Here is a 20,135-nt window from a genome sequence, read left to right as displayed (position 1 = left end):
GCATTAATGAACCATTGTTAGCCATATGACATCCTCGTTGGTTTAGTGGTTTAGCACACCGCCTTACTTCCGATGGGCGCAGGTTCGATTCCTCGTGCGACACAAATATTTGTATTCATGAGTATGATTGTGTGTGTTTTTATACTACGCAAAAAAAAATATGTATTTGTATATTGTATGAATTGTCCAGGGTTATTTGGTTACTAGCTGTACCCGCGACATCTTCCGCATGGAATTTAACTATATTTTTCTAAAATAAAAGTAGCCTCAGTTACTCATTACTTCATAAGTTACTTGCCAAAAAATCCCGTCAAAATCGGTCCAACCATTTTAGAGATTAGCCGAAACAAATAGATAGACACAAAAACTGTAAAAAATGATAATTTGGTGTATGTACCGTATTTATATCATATGCATAGAAAACGGTTATTTCAACATTACAAACAGACACTCTAATTTTATTTATATGTATAGATGTGTATACTTTGTCTACAGGCTGTCCACATACACAGCGACCGGCGACCGGTCGACTCTGCTACGGTCACACGCAGCCAAGTCTGCAGAGTGCAGTGGTCAGACCTCGCCGCGACCTCGGCGGCTCCCGAGAGAGTCCCGGCGAGTGTCCCTCGCACAGGCTTCTGGTTACGTCCAGCTCAACCAGTATAGACTCCTGGAGCCTATTGGACAGGTTGGTTGACAATTTATACCATCTAGTCATATCTAGAATAGAAAATGATATTCAAATAAACTTATATTGAAGCACTTTTGAATAGTCGTCACATTTTTTACAATCTATCGTTCATTCGGTAAGCACAAGAAGAACGAAAAAGAAACTTGCGCGTTGCTCTTTTAAATAAAACTCTTTTAGAAAACACTTAGACCGATGCAAACCCTCCGATCGATACCCCGTCCAATTCAAACGGGGATCGAAATTACGACGGCATGAGCCGAGGTTCGAATCCCTAACGGTGCCCTCAGACTAAAGTCGTATCCGTCAGGCGGGAGTTAGCCTTCAGCCGCTCCATAAGTCCTTCCGCGGGTTTGGAGTGCCATCTGCACTCACCCCCTAACGTTCGGTGAAACTGTAAAGGCCAGCTGCGCTCAACAGCATTAGAGTAGGCCGAAAAAAAAAACCTCCGATCGATCCCCCGGCCAATTCCAATACACTTCATAAAATACCTTTTATTAATTAAATAAAACATAGAATAGAATAGAAAATCATTTATTCAAATAAACTTTTCAAGATACCCTATATTAAGGTTTTTTTGTAACGGTAAGAAGAATAAGCAAGAAACTTGCTCTTTTAGAAAACACCTAGACCGATGCAAACCCTCCGATCGATCCCCCGTCTAATTCAAACGGGGATCGAAATTACGACGGCATGAGCCGAGGTTCGAATCCCTAACGGTGGGCCGTCCATAGGCGCTCGTTTGCCACCTACATGGTATAAAAAAAACTTACATTGAACGCCTGAATAGTCGTCACATTTTTTTTAATATATCGCTCATTCGGTAAGCTGTCTCATCACAAGAAGAACAAAAAGAAACTTGCTTGATCGATCCCCCGTCCAATTCAAACGGGGATCGAAATTACGATAGCCTAAGCCGAGGTTCGTACCTCTAGCAGTGCCCTCAGACTAAAGTCATATCCGTCAGGCGGGAGTTGGCCTTCAGCCGCTCCATAAGTCCTTCCGCGGGTTTGGAGTGCCATCAGCACTCGACCCTACCGGTGAAGCTGTAAAGCCACCAGAAAAATAGAGGTCCAAAAAAACCTGGACGGTTCGATAGTAAGAAATGTAAAACATGCCCATAAATACACTACATTCTTAAGTAAACGATCATTTTCATCTGCAACCAACCACGACAGTCCGCAGATGGTATAAATGATTTTCATCGGAATCCGTGCGGAGCTGACTGCATTCCATATACCGTGGAATGCATCCTATATAATTGTACTAATTACGCACTTAAACTCATAAGTATTTAACTCATTTTTCATCAACAACAAAATTTAAGTTTTTTTATTGCATAGGGTGTAGTAAAACGTCAGATCATTCTCGAACTGATTTTAACGGGGTACTTCTATATACTAAAGCATACAAACCTTGCAATATACCCACATAAATTAATATTATAAAATTATTACTACACTCATTTGTCATCAACAACAAAAAGCAAGTATAAGCAGCAAGCTGGTGCTGCTCACCTGATTGTAAGTGATTACACTGCCCATGAGCACCCGCAATATCAGGAGAATTGCAAGTGCGTTACCAGCCTTTTAAGAAGGAATAAACTCTTTTCTTGAAGGTTTCAATTCAAATTCAAAATATCTTTATTCATGTAGGTCTATTACAGACTCTTATGATATGTCAAATAAATATCATATCTGTTCGGAAATACCATTGCTAGAAGTTGATTCCACAACGTTGTGCGTGGTCAAAAGTTTCTGGAAAACCGCACTGTGGAGGACCGCCATTCAGCCAGATGATCAGGTGGTATTTTAGTTTCTGGCCGTACCACCCGTACGGTGGTAAAACTCAGCAGCTGGTATTAATCCGAACAATTCCTCGAACACTCCGCGTGATATATGCGGTAGAAATTGCACAGAGATGTAATGTCTCGTCGCAAAGCCAATGGGTCGAGTCCGTCACTATAGTTGTATAAAAAAGCTGATATACGACTTACAAACAAAATTGAGGGCATCAGCTAGTTCTCACTAATTCATTCATAATGCTCTTTCCATTTTCCACGATCTTCCATCATGTTCTTTAAATGTTCACACGACACGATTTCCCTCCGCTCGATCCCCCATCCAGTTCTGTTCAAACAGGGATCAAAATTACGACTGCCTGAGCCGAGGTGCAAACCCCGAGCGGTGCCATCAGACTAAAGTCGTATCCGTCAGGCGGGAGTTGACCTTCAGCCGCTCCATAAGTCCTTCTTCGAATTTAGAATGCCATCTGCACTCGCTCCCTACCGTCCGGTGAAGCTGTAAAGGCTAGCTGCGGCAAACAGCACTAGAGTAGTCCGAAAATATAACTATTCCGCTTTTGTCTTTAATTTGCTTGATATAGCTGTGCCTTAGTCTTTCTCTCCGCCTCTTTTCTTCTATCTTTTCCTAATAATAATTTTCACAAATTCTCTTTATCTCCGCCTCTTTCCTTCTATATTTTCCTAATAATATTTTTTATAAATTCTCTTTCTCTCCGCCTCTTTCTTTCTATCTTTTCCTAATAATAATTTTCATAAATTCTCTTTCTCTCCGCCTCTTTCCTTAAATTTTTTCTAATAATAATTTTCATAAATTCGTCGTTCCGTATCAAGTGCCATAACATTTTTCCTTGTCTATTTTCTATAGTAGCTCTTTCTATATATTCCCAATTCTATATATATATATATATATACTCTCCATAGAGACGATACAATGAATACTTGCTCAGTTCGTTTGTCTTTAAGTATGTCATAACCCACAGTTGCGATAACGATCTCTTAATTTCAGTTACGCACATAAACCGAGCAACGCAGGGGTACGACCGGGTTTATGTTTTGGTACATTTATTACGGAACATTTTACGACTCTCTGTCTACGATTTGGATATATAAATATATAACTCTATAGCTTACCATCAGATCGGCCTATGCCTATATGCTTGAGTGCCACCATCTTCGAAAAATAAACTGCGCCATTACATTACATTAGTGTATGTATCGTATTTATTCATATGCATGTAAAAACGGTTATTTCAATATTACAAACAGACGCTCCAATTTCATTAATATGTATAGATAACAATACAATGTTATAGTGAGCACCCTATTACAAGTACATTTTTAGTAATGTGGACTGATGAGCCCATTGCTAGGAATGTACCAGGTCAGGTTGACCTCCACGCAGTTCCCTCTGGAAACCATCTTGATAAATTCCTAGTGAATGTGCCAGGATGGGTGAGCACTGTTTTACAAGTGGATTATTAGTAATATGGACTGATGAGCCCATTGCTAGGAATGTACCAGGTCAGGTTGACCTCCACGCAGTTCCCTCTAGAAACCATCTTGATAAATTATAACCTAGTGAATGTGCCACGATGGGTGAGCACTGTTTTACAAGTGGATTATTAGTAATGTGGACTGATGAGCCCATTGCTAGGAATGTACCAGGTCAGGTTGACCTCCACGCAGTTCCCTCTAGAAACCATCTTGATAAATTCCTAGTGAATGTGCCACGATGGGTGAGCACTGTTTTACAAGTGGATTATTAGTAATGTGGACTGATGAGCCCATTGCTAGGAATGTACCAGGTCAGGTTGACCTCCACGCAGTTCCCTCTGGAAACCATCTTGATAAATTCCTATTGTATTTGCCAGGATGGGTGAGCACTCTTTTACAAGTGGATTATTAGTAATATGGACTGATGAGCCCATTGCTAGGAATGTACCAGGTCAGGTTGACCTCCACGCAGTTCCCTCTGGAAACCATCGTCATATATTCCTAGTGAATGTGCCACGATGGGTGAGCACTGTTTTACAAGTGGATTATTAGTAATATGGACTGATGAGCCCATTGCTAGGAATGTACCAGGTCAGGTTGACCTCCACGCAGTTCCCTCTAGAAACCATCTTGATAAATTCCTAGTGAATGTGCCACGATGGGTGAGCACTGTTTTACAAGTGGATTATTAGTAATGTGGACTGATGAGCCCATTGCTAGGAATGTACCAGGTCAGGTTGACCTCCACGCAGTTCCTTCTAGAACCATCCTAATACATTCCTTGTGAAATTGCTACAATGGGCTGACCTGACCTTCTCATGCTCATCTTATCATCCTCCATTGGTGACCCAGTAGCGTAAACCGTTAGCGCAGGCGGGTTGACTATTCCATTATACACACACCTCACAGACAGTCGCCAATAATATTGCTCCTTTTTATTATATATTTATTTTAATTATTATTTTCAAGTACCCTCAAATGGGTTGAAGCTGAAAATTAGTGTTTTGTTCCCTGAACAATGTTCCACGCTGAGCTTCGACCTTTTTGTATTGCTACAGATCACACATAATAACACAAACTTGTATCGTATGTCATATTGTTTGTTCTTGTTCTTGAACATGTTGTATGTGATTAGTAATAAACAAATAAACAATTTATTTATTGTCTTCAAACTAAGCGAGCTTTACAGCTTCCCAATATCCTCGCTTAGGAAAAAATGTACAAAATATGAAATATTAATAATTATTAATTAATTAATTATTGTTTTAATATATATTTTTTGTGTAATTACACAAAAAATATATATTAAAACAATAATAACCGACAATTTTACGTGTTATATAGGAAATCGATTGCCATTCTGCTAAAATTCAACAAGTCACATGTAAATATCTATATATCTATCTATATCTTATCACTATGACTGATTGGTAGTTTGTATTCACACGTTTCGACTTGTAAACGTAAACTTACAAGGATTATTTAAAAGAGCAACACACAAGTTTTTTGCTCGTTCTTCTTGTGATGAGACAGCTTTTCGAACGAGTGGTAGATAAAAAACAGATTGTTATGACTATTCAAAAGTGCTTAAATTAAGTTTATTTGAATAAATGATTTTCTATTCTATATATATATCATCTAATATAAATATAGGTTATTTAATATAAATTTTAATTCGAAAATTTGTTTGTATAGATTAACAAAATATAATTATTGTTTACAGGGTTCGTACGGCATCGTTAAGTTAGCGTACAATGAAGAAGACGATACGCACTACGTAAGTATTTTTTTTAATGTCAGTTGCTTTAAATTATTTTAACACGAGTTGCTCTTAAAGGTACAAACTCTATCCCAGTGAACACGCGTATGAACAGATCCGCAGAGGTAAACTGAGATTAGGGTAACTTATAAATTAAACTACAGAAATCCTTCCACGTTGATATATTTTCATATTTGTCTTTTTTTCGGACTACTCTAATGCTGTTGGCCGCAGCTGGCCTTTACAGCTTCACCGGACGATAGGGGGCGAGTGCAGATGGCACTCCAAAATAGAGAAAGGAAACTGGAACTGTTGAAGGCCATCTAAAACGGAAACAAACTGTCGTCACCGTCCCTTATGCTGAAATCTTTAAAACTAAGCAACGGATTTTGAAGCGGTTTTTTTTAATAGATAGAGTGTTCAAAATATACCCTGTACCATCGTAAGCACAGATTATTATATTAGAGTCCGTTAGTTTCTGTTCCCGCGTCTTTCCTTCCCCTCCCTTACCTAGTAACAAACGGACCGTACAGCGGCCTTGACGCGCGCGCGCATTTGTTGTGAATTAAAATAAATTAGAACTGTGAAACCTACTGTGAAACTGGAAAGCTAGCGAAGATACCTTCGAGACCCTGAAGCACAAGAAATCCGCAGAACCATACAGGTACGTGACAGACGCTTTTCCCTATATATATACATAGTAAATTTCCTAACATTTTGGTGGCAGAGAGTAGATCCCTAACATAGAGTGATTCAAGAGGAAGGTTTATATATATAATACATGTACACCCGTGCGAAGCTAGGGCGTGTAGCTAGTATATAATATAGCAGAGTTGGCATACAGTTCTTTCTGTTTATAAATAACGTATCTAACGTCTTATATACAAACAAACCTTCGTCTATGTATATGTATTAGTATATATATAGACAGAGAGATAGATTTTAATATTAATGTCACTTGGGCCTCAGAGACAAGCGCGAGCGGCTGAGGTGACTACGTTTAGTCAATTTATGGTTTATTTATGAATAGAATTACTTAGTATTATGTCTTATTTTAAGGCAATTGCGTAAGGTTTTACAATAAAGTACCAGAGTATGTTATAAATCTGCCAGAAAAAAGATTTAAATGTCAAATAAAACAGTTCCTTTGCAAAAAAGCTTACTATAAAATTGAAGAATTCGTTAACGATAATAATGTTTTTATAGAAAAACTTTAAATCCATAGCACTGACAATATTATCTGATTACATTAATAATGAGTGCGTAGCGACTTCTATGTTGATTATCGCATGCCTCTTACTTGTTATACTGTAATTATTTATATAAAAAAAAAATCTATTAAAAAGAGCAACACACAAGTTTCTTGCTCATTCTTCTTGTGATGAATCTGCATTCCGAATGAGTGGTAGAATCAAAATATGACTATTCAAAAGTGCTTGTAATGAGTTTATTTGAATAAAGATTATTTCTATTTCTATAGTATACCAACTAACCGCAACTTCGTCTGTGTTTCATTCCTCACCTTTTGCAATATTTGTCATTGCAGCTCCGCTCCTATTGGTCGTAGTGTAAACTTATATTATATATAAAATTCTCGTGTCACAGTTTTCGTTCCCATACTCGTCCGAAACGGCTTGACCGATTCTCATGAAATTTTGTGAGCGTATTGAGTAGATCTGAGAATCGGCCAACATCTATTTTTCATCCCCCTAAATGTTAGGGGTAGTCCACCCCTAATTTTTTTTTTCTAAGGCAAAACAACGTTTGCCGGGACAGCTAGTGTTATATAGTTTAAAGCCTTCCTCGATAAATGGACTATCCAACACAAAATATTATAATGTAAAAACTTGACGTTCATAAGCGGCTAAAATGTCCTACATGAATAAATGATTTTTGAATTTGAATTAGAATTCAAAAATAATTTTTCAATTCGAACCAGTAGTTCCTGAGATTAGCGCATTCAAACAAACAGACACAAACTCTTTACTATGTTTAAATACATTTATTTTTGTAAATACATACATAATATATATAAAAGTCCAGACCGATACAAACTATCATACTCATGAATATAAATATATTTATACCGCGCGGGATCGAACCCACGACCGTAACAAGTAAAGCGTGCCAATGAGTCTATTCCACAGTAACATTAATTATTCTCATCAGGCAATGAAGATTCTGTCAAAGCGGAAGCTGATGCGGCGAGCCGGCCTGTTCGGCAGGACCCCACCTAGAAGACCAGGGCCTGGTCCTCCACCGGATCCTCTGCAACGTGTGTACCGGGAAATTGCTGTACTTAAGAAACTGGACCATCCTAATGTTGTTAAATTAGTTGAGGTGAGTGTATAGCCTTTGTTGAGTTGTTCACTTCTTATCAATAGACTATCCGATGCAGCCAAGTTATTGTTCTGGATGGTATCATATTAGATTAAGTTTTTTAGTTTATTTTTGTTAATTAGTATAGGTACGATGGGATTGTCATCGCCACATTATGTGCACAAAAATCCCAAAAAAAAAAATAAAGTGAAAAAAAAAAAAAAGAAAAAATCAATGGACTAGCTGTGCCCGCGACTTCGTACGCATGTTGTAGTCACCTTGCCCAAATAAATGAAAAATATTCAATAATCTAACCCAAATTACCCAAAAAAAAATTACGTAGCTTGACTTCAAAAATGTCGATTTTCTATACAAACTTTCATCCCCTATTTTATTTTAACCACTAAGGGTAAAATTACCAACTTTGAATATTATATTTATTTATATTTAATCAACATCCTAAACAATAAGTTTCAAGCATTAATGATGATACTTTCATATAAACTTTCATCGCCCCTTTCAACCCCTTACAACCCTTTTATCGCATTAAAAAGTAGCATATATCCTTTCTTAGTATCTAGACTATCTGTGTACCAAATGTTATTTAAATCGGTCCAGTAGTTTTGGCGTGAAAGCGGGACAGACAGACAGAGTTACTTTCGCATTTATAATGTTAGTAAGGACGGCGTTGTATCGTTTTTTTTTTATTTTTGACAGAATTAGAATGTGTCATAATTGTCATTAATTAATTACTTAATCGCGATCAAAATATCTTTATTCATGTAGGTCTATTACAGACTCTTATGATATGTCAAATCTACCGTCAGTTCGGAATGATTTCGAGATGAGAAGAACTGACAAGAAACTCAGCTCGTATTCTTTTCAAGTGAGGTTGTACATGTTTGTATTTGACGACCTCGGTGGTCTAGCGGTCTAGCATACCGCTTTACGACCGATGGTCGCAGGTTCGATTCCTCGCACGGCACAAACATTTGTATTCATGAGTATGATTGTTTGTATCGGTCTGGGTATTTTCTATGTATAATATGTATGTATTTAGGAAAAAGAAAAAAAATTATCTATGTATTTGTATCAGTTGTCTAGGACCCATAACACAAGCTTTAGCTAGCTTAACTTGGGTCTAGATGGCGCTGTGTGAATTGTCCTGAGATTATTATTATTATTATTAATAGACTGACTCTGATGGTCACTCTATTCTCATGTGCTATTGCTTCGAGATGAGAAGAACTTTATTTAAATTATTAACCGGGTTAACACGAATAATTTTATGGCAAATAAAGGTATTTACCTCTCTCGACGTTTCGACTAGGTTGCACTAGCCGTGGTCACATGTAAACATTAACAATCTAGTGACGGTAGATGAAGAAAAAACTGCTGCCACCTATCTACATTGACAACGCTGTTACTCCAGTCAGCTCGTGACCACGGCTAGTGTAACCTAGTCGAAACGTCTAGAGAGGTTTTAGACCTTTATTTGGGGCTGTTCAAGTATTACGTAAGCAGATTTATCACAATTATTTACCCCTCATCCCCCGTTGTCAGCAAAAGTAAGCAAAGCTCTTACCCCTCCCCCCATGCTTACGTAAACATCTCTCAATTAATGTATTGTTTTTTTAACAAAGACAATGTGAGAGTTGCCATTCGTGTAAAAAAGTAAATTACGACCGATGACGTAATCATCATACAGACTCCCCCACCCCCATGTCATCCAAAATAAGCAAAGAAAAGACCCCCCGCCCCCCTATAGTGCTTACGTAATACTTGAACGGCCCCTTTACGATAAAATATTCGTGTTAAGACCCGGTTAATAATTTAAATAAAGTATATTAAACTCGAAAGTTAAAAATTAACTATGAGAAGAACTGACAAGAAACTCAGCTCGTATTCTTTTCAAATAAATGTTGTACATGTTTACAATAATACAGATTCATTTTTAAATTCAAATTTGGGAGTATAGAGTGACCACCAGCATATGCTATTGCAAAAGCAAATAATCTAATCAGTGTTCGTAACCCATCCTCCCAACTTTTGCTCATTCACGCAAAAACTTCTGAATGTGGATAGATGGATGTGATTCTTTTTACAAAAACTACTGAACATGTTTTGATGAAACTTTACGGTAATGTTGATGGAAAGTTTGTGGGTATCCATCCGTACTCACAAACTTTCCATCCAATATTACCTTATTGTTTGTTACTCTATCACGCAAAAATTACTAAAAGTGTTATGGATATTTTTATTTTAATACTACGATACCGTTATTAGAATACATAAAATGCACTGTACGCATCACTGTGGGTATTTTTTTTTAAATTTTATTTCTTTATAATTGTTTATTTTTTCTTTTATCCATTACGGATATAATGTTTTAGGATTATTATTTAAGATTATTAATATATAATTTGACTTTTTATTATTTATATACTTTTCTCTTGATATTATTATTTTTATTTTAATTGCATAGTATCTGATTTATTAAGTTAATGTATACGTATTTTTTAATTGTAATATTTGCGCGTCCGTACTGAGGGCCGAACTGAAAATCAGCGCTGGAAACTATTTCCAGCATTATGCCGAGTTGTGGCCCACATTGACTCCGTTTTTTAATGTGTAAATTATTCTTGTATTTCATATGTTATTACTGTAAAAACGAGTTAATAAAAATTCTATTCTATTCTATTCTAAACGAATTTTAATGAAACGTTACAGTAATATAGCTCACACATCGGATTAACATATAGGCTATAATTTAAAATGATATTAGATAAATGTCAGGCAAGTGTGATGCAGACGGTTTAGCATGGGCCAACTAGTAAATCATATTTACTGAGCAAAGCCTATTACTCACTAAACGATTACTTGAATGACGAGCGTGCACGGCAATAGTTGTTCATGCACGGGATTTTCATTTAATGTTAGACATAGACACCTATATAAATATACATTGTAAATAAACTAAGTTTAAAAAAAAAATATTGAGTTTCTTGCCAGTTCTTCTCAATTGGATCTGTATACTGAACTGGACGGTAGGAAAAAAAATTAATACAAAAAAACTTGTATTCATATAGGATTTTTTTTTATTAATATAGGACAGTATAGCCGGTTAGTGCGCTGAAGCTGAATGAATAAATGATTTTTGATTTCAATATTTCTATGATTGAGAGCCAGTTCACGAGGCTACTAAGTTACTCCTTATTACATCAGCTACATGATAAAAAAAGTCCCGTCAAAATCGGGTCCCGTCAAATTCAAACGGGGATCGAAATTACGACGGCCTGAGCCGAGGTTCGAACCCCTAGCGGCGCACTCAGACTAAAGTCGTATCCGTCAGGCGGGAGTTGGCCTTCAGCCACTCCATGAGTCGGCACTCGCCCCCTATCGTCCGGTGAAGCTGTAAAGGCCAGCTGCGGCCGACAGCGTTAGAGTAGTCCGAATATTTTTGCCTCATTTTTCATCGCTGCTCTGCTACTATTTGTCGTAGCGTGATGTTATAAGCCTATAACAATCAGGGATAATATACTTTTCTACCAGTGAAAGAAATTTTAGAATCGGATCAGCAGAACCGGCGACTACCCCAAATAAACAAAAATGCAAACATTACCTCTATAGAATAGAATAGAATAGAAAATCATTTATTCAAATAAACTTAATTTAAGCACTTTTAAATAGTCAAAATTTTTTTAAAATCTACCGTTTATTCGGAAAGCTTTCTCATCACAAGAAGAATAAGCAAGAAACTTGTGTGTTGCTCTTTTAAACAATCCTTGTAAGTTCACATTTTACAAGTCGAAACGTGTGAATACAAACTACCAACCAGCACTAATTTATTTAGGCTCAAATATAAAAACACAATAAGATTAAATCAGTCGTAGTGATAAGATATAGATAGATATATAGATATTTACATGTGCATGTACAAGCAGCACTCGTTCACAAGTATGACGGATGAGCCAGCCATCACTGCGCTCGACCATATTTTAGGGAGCCCAATGACCCGGCCCACCACGCCGCCACATGTCTGGACATTTTAGTGAGCATGACTACTCATTCCACTCGACCACGTCACAGCTACAAAAATTACTATATGGTAGTTACAGTATTCGCACTTTACATGAGGATGCATGCGGCAATCAATACAAAAGCCGCTACGCTAGCATATATCAAGATAGCAGTATGAAAAATAAATTATAACGTTGTCCGCAAATAAACTTATACTTGCTATATATTGCTATCATCTATAAATTCATATATAATATTAATATAAATTCCAGGTCACAATACATCTGCATTTAGAGGTAGTTTTAAATATGATGCTACTCACTTGACACCTGGAGATCATTTATACTTTTAAACGTCATCTAAAAAAAACTTTTGCAGGTACGAAAATCGTGCCAGGCAAAAATACATACAATACAGGCCAGTATACGATTCTATTTCTGTATTTCTGCTGTGCAACTGTATTTTTGTTTATACCAAAGAGGGAATAAATATAAGTACATTATTTCTTTAATTGTCTCTATTTTATATAAACATTGCGGTTTTAGAGGAGCTTCCTCCCGCGTACACTTAGATTGTGAAATGAACTACCTGTCGAGGTTTTCTCGAGAGATTACAGCATGGGGTAATTAAGGGTCAAGAAGGGTATATTAAGGTTTCTTAAGGGTCGGCAACCCACATGTGGCACCACTGGTGTTTCAGGCGTCCATAGGCTACGATAACTGTTTACCATCAGATGGGTCGTATGCTAGTCTGTCACCTACATGGTGTGAAAAAAAATGTATTCATGTATTGAATCTTACTAATATTATAAACGCAAGATTGAAGGATGTTTGTTACTCGTTCACGCGAAAACTACTGAACGGATTTTGACAAAATTTTACAGTACCATAGCTTATATGCTATGTTACTAATGTACATATGATGTACGCATAACATATCCTTACTAATATCACAGATAACATAATATTACATACTAATGTTATGCCCAATTTACACTCAGCCCGAGTGGGCAGGCAAGTGAGCAGCGCGAGAGTGTAGACACGAGTGGAAGCACTTCCCATGCCATTGGCGCTGCCACTCGCGCTGCCCGGCGCTCTTTCGATTGTCGGTTTTTCGTGCGCGAGTCAAAGGACTGGCATCGTGTTTTTACATTCAGCCCTCTCGCTCAGTTGTCGCCTGGCAATATTTCCGGCAGCGCGAGTGGCAGGGGAAGCGGCTGAATGTAAACGTAGCAATACAAATGTGAGAGTAGGGATATTTGTTACGCTTTCACGCAAAAACTACTGAACCGATCATCATGAAATTTTGTACACATATTCTTGGAGGTATTAGAATGAATATAGGATACTTTTTATTAAAAAAAAACTTGATAAACTTGAAAAAATATTGATATTTTATTTTTTATAAAAGACAAAATAATAAAAACAGTGACTTCTATCAGACAGTAATTGAGTAAGAAATCAATTATAAATCAGCTCCATCTACCAGTAATGAAGTTATTTAATGGATTCAATGCGAGCGAAGCCGCGGGTAAAAGCTAGTAGGGTATAATTTGAAAAGATTTTATGTAAATTGGCCAAGTAAGTGTAATGCAGACAAAATTGCCCGGGTTAACTAGTTTTTTTAATAATTGCGAAAAAGGTATCTATTTATCTATCTAAAAGTATAGGTATTGGTCAAGTAAGTGTGATGCATACAAAATTGCGCGGGTCAGCCAGTTTGTCAATATTTGTCGAAGTACCTACCATAGATAGGTACCCTCTGTCTAAAAGTGTTACCTCATATAGTTTTCTTATTCAGGTTTTAGATGATCCAGCGGAAGACCAGTTGTACTTGGTGTTCCAGCTGCTGGAAGGTGGACCAGTCATCGACATCCCCACTGAGAATCCACTGAGTGAACCCCTCGCCAGGAAGTACTTCAGGGATGTTGTTTTAGGGGTAGAATACTGTGAGTAATCTTTGTATATTTATTATAAATAGAAATATAATGTTATATTTCAACACTAGCTGTACCCGCAACTTCCTCCGCGTGGAAAATAACTTTATTTATCTAAAATAAAAGTAGCCTAAGTTACTCCTTACTACATCAGCTACCTGGCAAAAAACATCCCGTCAAAATCGGTCCAGCCATTTCAGAGATTAGCCGGAACAAACAGATAGACAGAATTTCGCTTTCAGCTTTACCAGAGTAATTTTCCTAAGTAATTAGAAAATGGAAATAAATGCATTTTATTCTGATCGCCACTTTATTTCCGATTGTAGCGGATTCGATTCCTCGTACAAGTACAAATATCTGTATTCATGTTTGTGTCAAGTGTTTGTATCGGTCTGGATATTTTATTATCTATTTTATGTATCTATTTAGAAAGAAAAATAAAATATCTAAGTATTTATATCAGTTGTCTAGTACCCATAACACAAGCTCTGTTTAACTTGGGACTAGATGGCGCTGTGTGAATTGTCCTGAGATATTATGTAGAGTTTTATTTATTTATTTACTCTTTAGCAGCAGATGGAAATTATAAAGATCATAAATAGAAGTAATAAGATACAATGGGTCTTATCACATAAGCATTATTTCTAGACAACCTTTTTAAGTAATCATCCAATCGGATTGAATCAGTTTCTGATATGTTTCGACTATACCAACCTACAGTGCACTACCAGCGGATCGCTCATCGGGATATCAAGCCTGCCAACCTGCTCCTCGGTGAGGGTCGTGTCCAAGTGGCAGACTTGGGAGCATGCGGCGAGCTGGCCGGTGGTGGTGGTAGACTGTCCGGTGCAGTTGGTACTCCTGCTTTCAGAGCGCCAGAGGCCACGGCACAAGCAGATAAATATATTGGAGAGGTAATACACAAACGAACTTTACATTCCATAGATTGACCGTGCGGAAGCCGGATCCATGTGGCTGAGAAACTCCGAGCAGTTTCCGGCACTTGTGGCCTGGATGGAAGTCAGAGAGGAAACTCTAAGCATTTCCCGGGACTTGTGACGCGGATGTAGCTTTAAATCGGGTCCACCGTGTGGCAGAGTGAGAAACTCCGACCAATTTCCGGGACATGTGAACAGAAAGTAGATTTAAGTCGGGTCCACCATATAGCAGGGAGGAAAATTCCGAGCAGTTCCCAGGACTTGTGACCAGGGTGTAGGTTTAAGTCGGGTCCACCGTGTGGCAGAGAGAGAAACTCCGAGCAGTTTCCGTTGCTTTTGACCCGGGTGTAGGTTTGAGGCGGGTTCACTGTGTGGCAGAGAGGGAAACTCCGAGCATTTCTCGGGACTTGTGACCTAGGTGTAGCTTTATAACAGGTTCACCGATATAGGTAAACTCCGAGCAGTTCCCATGTATAGGTTTGAAGGACATCTTTGCCGTGTTACATCAACACGCCTTTAAATAATGAAACGATTTCTCAGGAGTTATTATTATTCAGTCGGCAATGAATCCAAAAAGAAAGGGGTCAAACCAGAACCGTATTTTATTGTAAATCTTCCCACAGATCATAATATTACACAGATCTATATATAATACTTTTCACTATAACTTAACAATTAGTTTTATACGTATATCCGTTTTATTCTACTCAGGCTGCAGACATCTGGTCATTAGGGGTTACTCTATTCGCGATGGTCACGGGCCGAGTACCCTGGGTCGGTCCAACAGCGAATGAACTCCAACGAAGGGTACTAGAAGAACCCCTGACGTTCCCTCAAAAACCGCAACTGTCGACGAGTCTGAAGGATCTACTGAGTAGGATGCTTGACAAAAATCCCACAACGAGAGTCACTATGCAGGAAATTAAGGTAAGTTTGTAAAGATAATATTACTATTAAAATACTATTACTCAGAGGGCAATAGAGAGAGCTATAGTCGGAGTTTATCTGCATGATCGAATCAGAAATGAGGAGATCCGCTGAAAAACCAAAGAACCCGTAGAATTGCGAAACTGAAGTGGCAATGGGCAGGGCACATAGCTCCTAGGACAGATGGCCGTTGGGGCAATAAAGTCCTCGAATGGCGACCACGGACCGGAAGATGCAGCGTAGGAAGGACTCCAGCAAGGTGGACTCACGATCTAGTCAAGATCGCTGGTAGAGGTTGAATGCCAACAACCAAACGTCGTGGAGATTATTGGGGGAGACCTTTGTTCAGCAGTGGACATGTTCCAGGCTGAAATGATTATGATGATGACTACTGTTTCTTAAGTGTTACGTTGATATAAAAAGAAAATACATTAATACAAATTAGTATATTAATTAAAGGTCACACAGTGGTCGAAATTCGACCATAATAAAAAATAGAAAAAGTACTTTGAAGCAACACACTGAGAATAAAAATTAAACCAAAGAGGATATATGCGGATATGTGTCAAATAATGTAATGTTTTTTTTATTGATTTAATGTATTTTTTATGCTATAGTTTAAAAATATTAGCGTTCTGCAATCCTTCCGCGCTGTTTTCGTAAAAATCATAGTTTTTGCTTATTTTTGTATAACAAATTTAAACATATTTTTCTAGAAAAATATATGATTTTTTTATGGTATCAACGAAAGTTGTAGAACGAAAGTTCATCGATACCATGACTTTCATATCCTTGCTGCTTGGTATAGCCCTTTCCAACTTATCCTGTATATAGGCAACAGATGCACCTATCAAGTGGACCGTAAGTCTATTTGTCGCAGTTACATAAAAAAAATTGTTTTTACTATCACCAGGAAAGTTGAGCCGTCAATTTGTTTGTCACAATTACATAAAAAAAACTTAGAAATAGAAATAATCTTTATTCAAATAAACTTAATATTAGCACTTTTGAATAGTCAAGTTTTTTTATTCTACGGCTCATTCGGATTCATCACAAGAAGAATGAGCAAGAAACTTGTTTTTACTATCACCAGGAAAGTTGAGCCGTCAATTTGTTCGTCACAGTTATATAAAAAAATAAACAAGTTTTCACTCCCGCCAGGAACATGATTGGGTCACGGATGATGGTAAAGAGACGTTACCATCCGAGCAAGAGAACTGCCGGTTGGTGGAAGTGACTGACGAGGATATGGCCCGCGTGGTCACCTCCATACCCAACTTGTCAACTTTAATCCTGATCAAGACCATGCTGAAGAAGCATAGCTTTCAGGTATGTAAATATCGTTTAAAACATTTTTAACGCATTGAAAAAAGTTATTTCTCACATAGGGCCATTTTATTTATTGTTAACCAGCTTCTCGCCCCGGCTTCGCCCGAGTTTGCATATATTATACATATAAACCTTCCTCTTGAATCACTCTATGTATTAAACAAAACCGCTTCAAAATCCGTTGCGTAATTTTAACGATTTTAGCATACATATGGACGGACAGACAGCGACAGCGACTTTGTTTTATACTATGTAATTATGTTTAGGTATATTATTTTTTTAAATGTTTTTTGCGTATAATAATTTGTGGTAGATATTGTTTAACCCCTACATTTATTTCAATTAAAGTGCCCACTGGTGATCACCCTGTTCGGATTAAATTTACTTTCGTCGAGGAGCGACCTACCTCATTTGGTCTTTATTATTATTATTATACTAGCTGTGCCCATAACTTCGTCCGCGTGGAATAGTACCTTGAGCAAGTACAGAATAAATATTTAATAATCTAACCCAAAAAGGCCAAAGTTTCATCGTTCTATCTTCAAAAGTGACTAATTTCTATACAAACTTTCATCCCCTATTTTATTAACCAACAGCCTACAAAAAGCTTCAAAGTTCTAGCTTTAATAAGACGATGCTTCCATACAAACCCTTAGAACCCTGTTTCGCATTAATCACGATGGTGTACAGGGTACGCATTGAAACTCGCGTTGTGACTGACTCCAGCAGCAGCACGCAGCAGTAAGTTGTAATTACAACTTACTGCTGCGTGCTGCTACACCAACCACGGCAATGTACCTGTCCCGTCTACACTACGCCACTAAGGAGCAGGACTTTGTCGATTATATACGAACCAAGAGTAACTTGACATTGAGGGTGACACACCTGGAGTCGAGTCACAACGCGAGTTTCAAGGCGTTCGTAGCCCGGGTCCCGACCAACATGGTGCCTACCTTCATGAAAAGGACTACTGGCCGAAGGGTGTGGTGTATCGGCGCTACCGTGGCAAATTGCCGTCATCAGTACCGTGACCATACAGACGAGATCAATATATTAGTTTTAAAATATTATTTCATATGTATGTTAGTCTATACGGTATTTATAATATGGGTTTGAAATAAATAATAACAATAATTACAAGTCTAATAATGGAACCAATAGATCCTTATCCTTAACAATTTCCTCCTGACACTCTAAGACTTTGCTATACCCCAAAATAATGAATGTACCCCCGACAGAACCCGTTCCTGCGAAGTCGGGAAGGGAGCGCGGCGCGGCGCGGGGGCGGCTCGGACGCGGGCCCGGGGGCCGCCGCCTCCCCGGGGGCGGCGGGGGGCGCGGCGGGGGGCGCGGCGGGGGGCGCGGCCGCGGCGGGGGCACGTCGCCCAGGGCTGGCCCGCGCGGGGCGCTCGCTCTCCGCCCCGGGGAACTATCTCATTCACAGGTTTGTACGCTGTATAACATCTTAATCCCCATAGGGAAGTGCGGATTACCCGTGTCACCCTGTATAATTTACCGGACTCGTTTATACAAATCAGCGTCGGGTCCTAGTAGTATACTGGCTGACTTGGATTTCGAAGGTTATGAGTTCGAATTGGTTTTATGATATGCTTCGTATTTCTGACTGATTCTTCGGTGATTGTTTATCACCGAAGAATTTATATATAAAATTATTATTATTAAAGAAACCAAATAAATCCGATTAACAATGTTCAACACTCCATACACATTTTTTTTTTTATAAAATTAATAGTATTACTAAATTAATCAAATTAATCCGATTAACAATACAATAGATCATCACAAAAGAAACAATGAACAAATATTTCTTACATCAATTGGAATATAAATTATTATATGTATTATTATTTTCTTTTAACTTTGAATTTGACTATTTTTAATTTTTCTTCCAACCGATTTCTACTTTTTTCCTATGAAAAAAAAGTGACAAAACATTCCTATACTTAAACTAGATCTGTAGCTGATTTTATATAAGTATGAGTGTAATCATATATTTTTATTTACAGACAACAATCTTTCGACATAGGACTGGAATCGGTGGACGAGTCTCGCGACCAGAGCCAAGACAAAGACAAGAATTCACCGACAGAGCGCGTGAAGTCCGCGCGGTGATACGGCTTACGCGCGCTACTGCCGCGCCCCTCGGCCCGTACTTACTTGGCCGCCATAATTTTAACACCAAATCTCTATACATTCAACTATGTCACTCACATAAAGGCCTATGCACACAATCCTCGGGGGTAACTTCATTAATTTACGTGAATAGAAGTAAATGGTAATAATAGTTTGACCACAAAATCTCTACTACAAATGCAAAAATAGCATTTGCGTATAGGCCTATGCAGACGGACCTCGGGGGTTACCTGATTAACTAGTTATATTCGTTTCAAGTAGTAATAATAATTTTACTTCTAAATCTATTACAAATTCAAAAATCCTACGTCTCATAAAGGCCTACGCTGAAGGTCCTCGGGGCAACTTCATTAATTTACATTAAATCTCTACTACAAATGCAACAATATCGGTCACATAAAGGCCTATACACATAGTCCTCGGGGTAACTTCATTAATTTGGTGGACAGATGGCAACAATAGTTTGTACCCCAAAATCTCATCTATATAAATTTTATTCACACAAAGATTCACACTATAATAGAAAGATAATCGTAGGGGTTAATTTAAGCCAAAATTATCACTTAATCTCTGTCTTCATTTAAAAAAACATTTATCAAAATATTGTAATAATTTGATTAGCGTGATAGTTTTGCCTCAAATTCTCGGCTACAAATTAAATAATATAATTAAAATAAAGGCCTACATTCCTCGGGGGTAAATTTAGTCTGTCAAAATGGGCACCCACTGATTTTAGTGACATAGAAAAAAATGTACTTTGACATGTA

General features: G+C 37.9%; 1 protein-coding gene across 1 annotated transcript in view; it reads left to right on the top strand.

Annotated features, from left to right (window-relative positions):
* Positions 1-19,347, top strand: part of LOC131848863 (calcium/calmodulin-dependent protein kinase kinase 1) — a 121,254-nt gene extending 101,907 nt beyond the window's left edge. The window contains exons 4-12 of the mRNA XM_059198810.1: positions 496-688; positions 5,710-5,763; positions 7,915-8,085; positions 13,885-14,032; positions 14,741-14,934; positions 15,670-15,885; positions 17,047-17,214; positions 18,453-18,658; positions 19,242-19,347. Coding sequence (XP_059054793.1) covers positions 496-688; positions 5,710-5,763; positions 7,915-8,085; positions 13,885-14,032; positions 14,741-14,934; positions 15,670-15,885; positions 17,047-17,214; positions 18,453-18,658; positions 19,242-19,347 — 1,456 coding nt within the window. The remainder of the gene's footprint in view (positions 1-495; positions 689-5,709; positions 5,764-7,914; positions 8,086-13,884; positions 14,033-14,740; positions 14,935-15,669; positions 15,886-17,046; positions 17,215-18,452; positions 18,659-19,241) is intronic.
* Positions 19,348-20,135: the final 788 nt, after the last annotated feature.

Source organism: Achroia grisella, unplaced genomic scaffold, assembly GCF_030625045.1.
Source record: "Achroia grisella isolate CSIRO2021 unplaced genomic scaffold, CSIRO_AGI_Agris_v1 utg598, whole genome shotgun sequence".
NCBI lineage: Eukaryota > Metazoa > Arthropoda > Insecta > Lepidoptera > Pyralidae > Achroia > Achroia grisella.
This window is presented reverse-complemented; position numbering and strand designations above follow the sequence as displayed.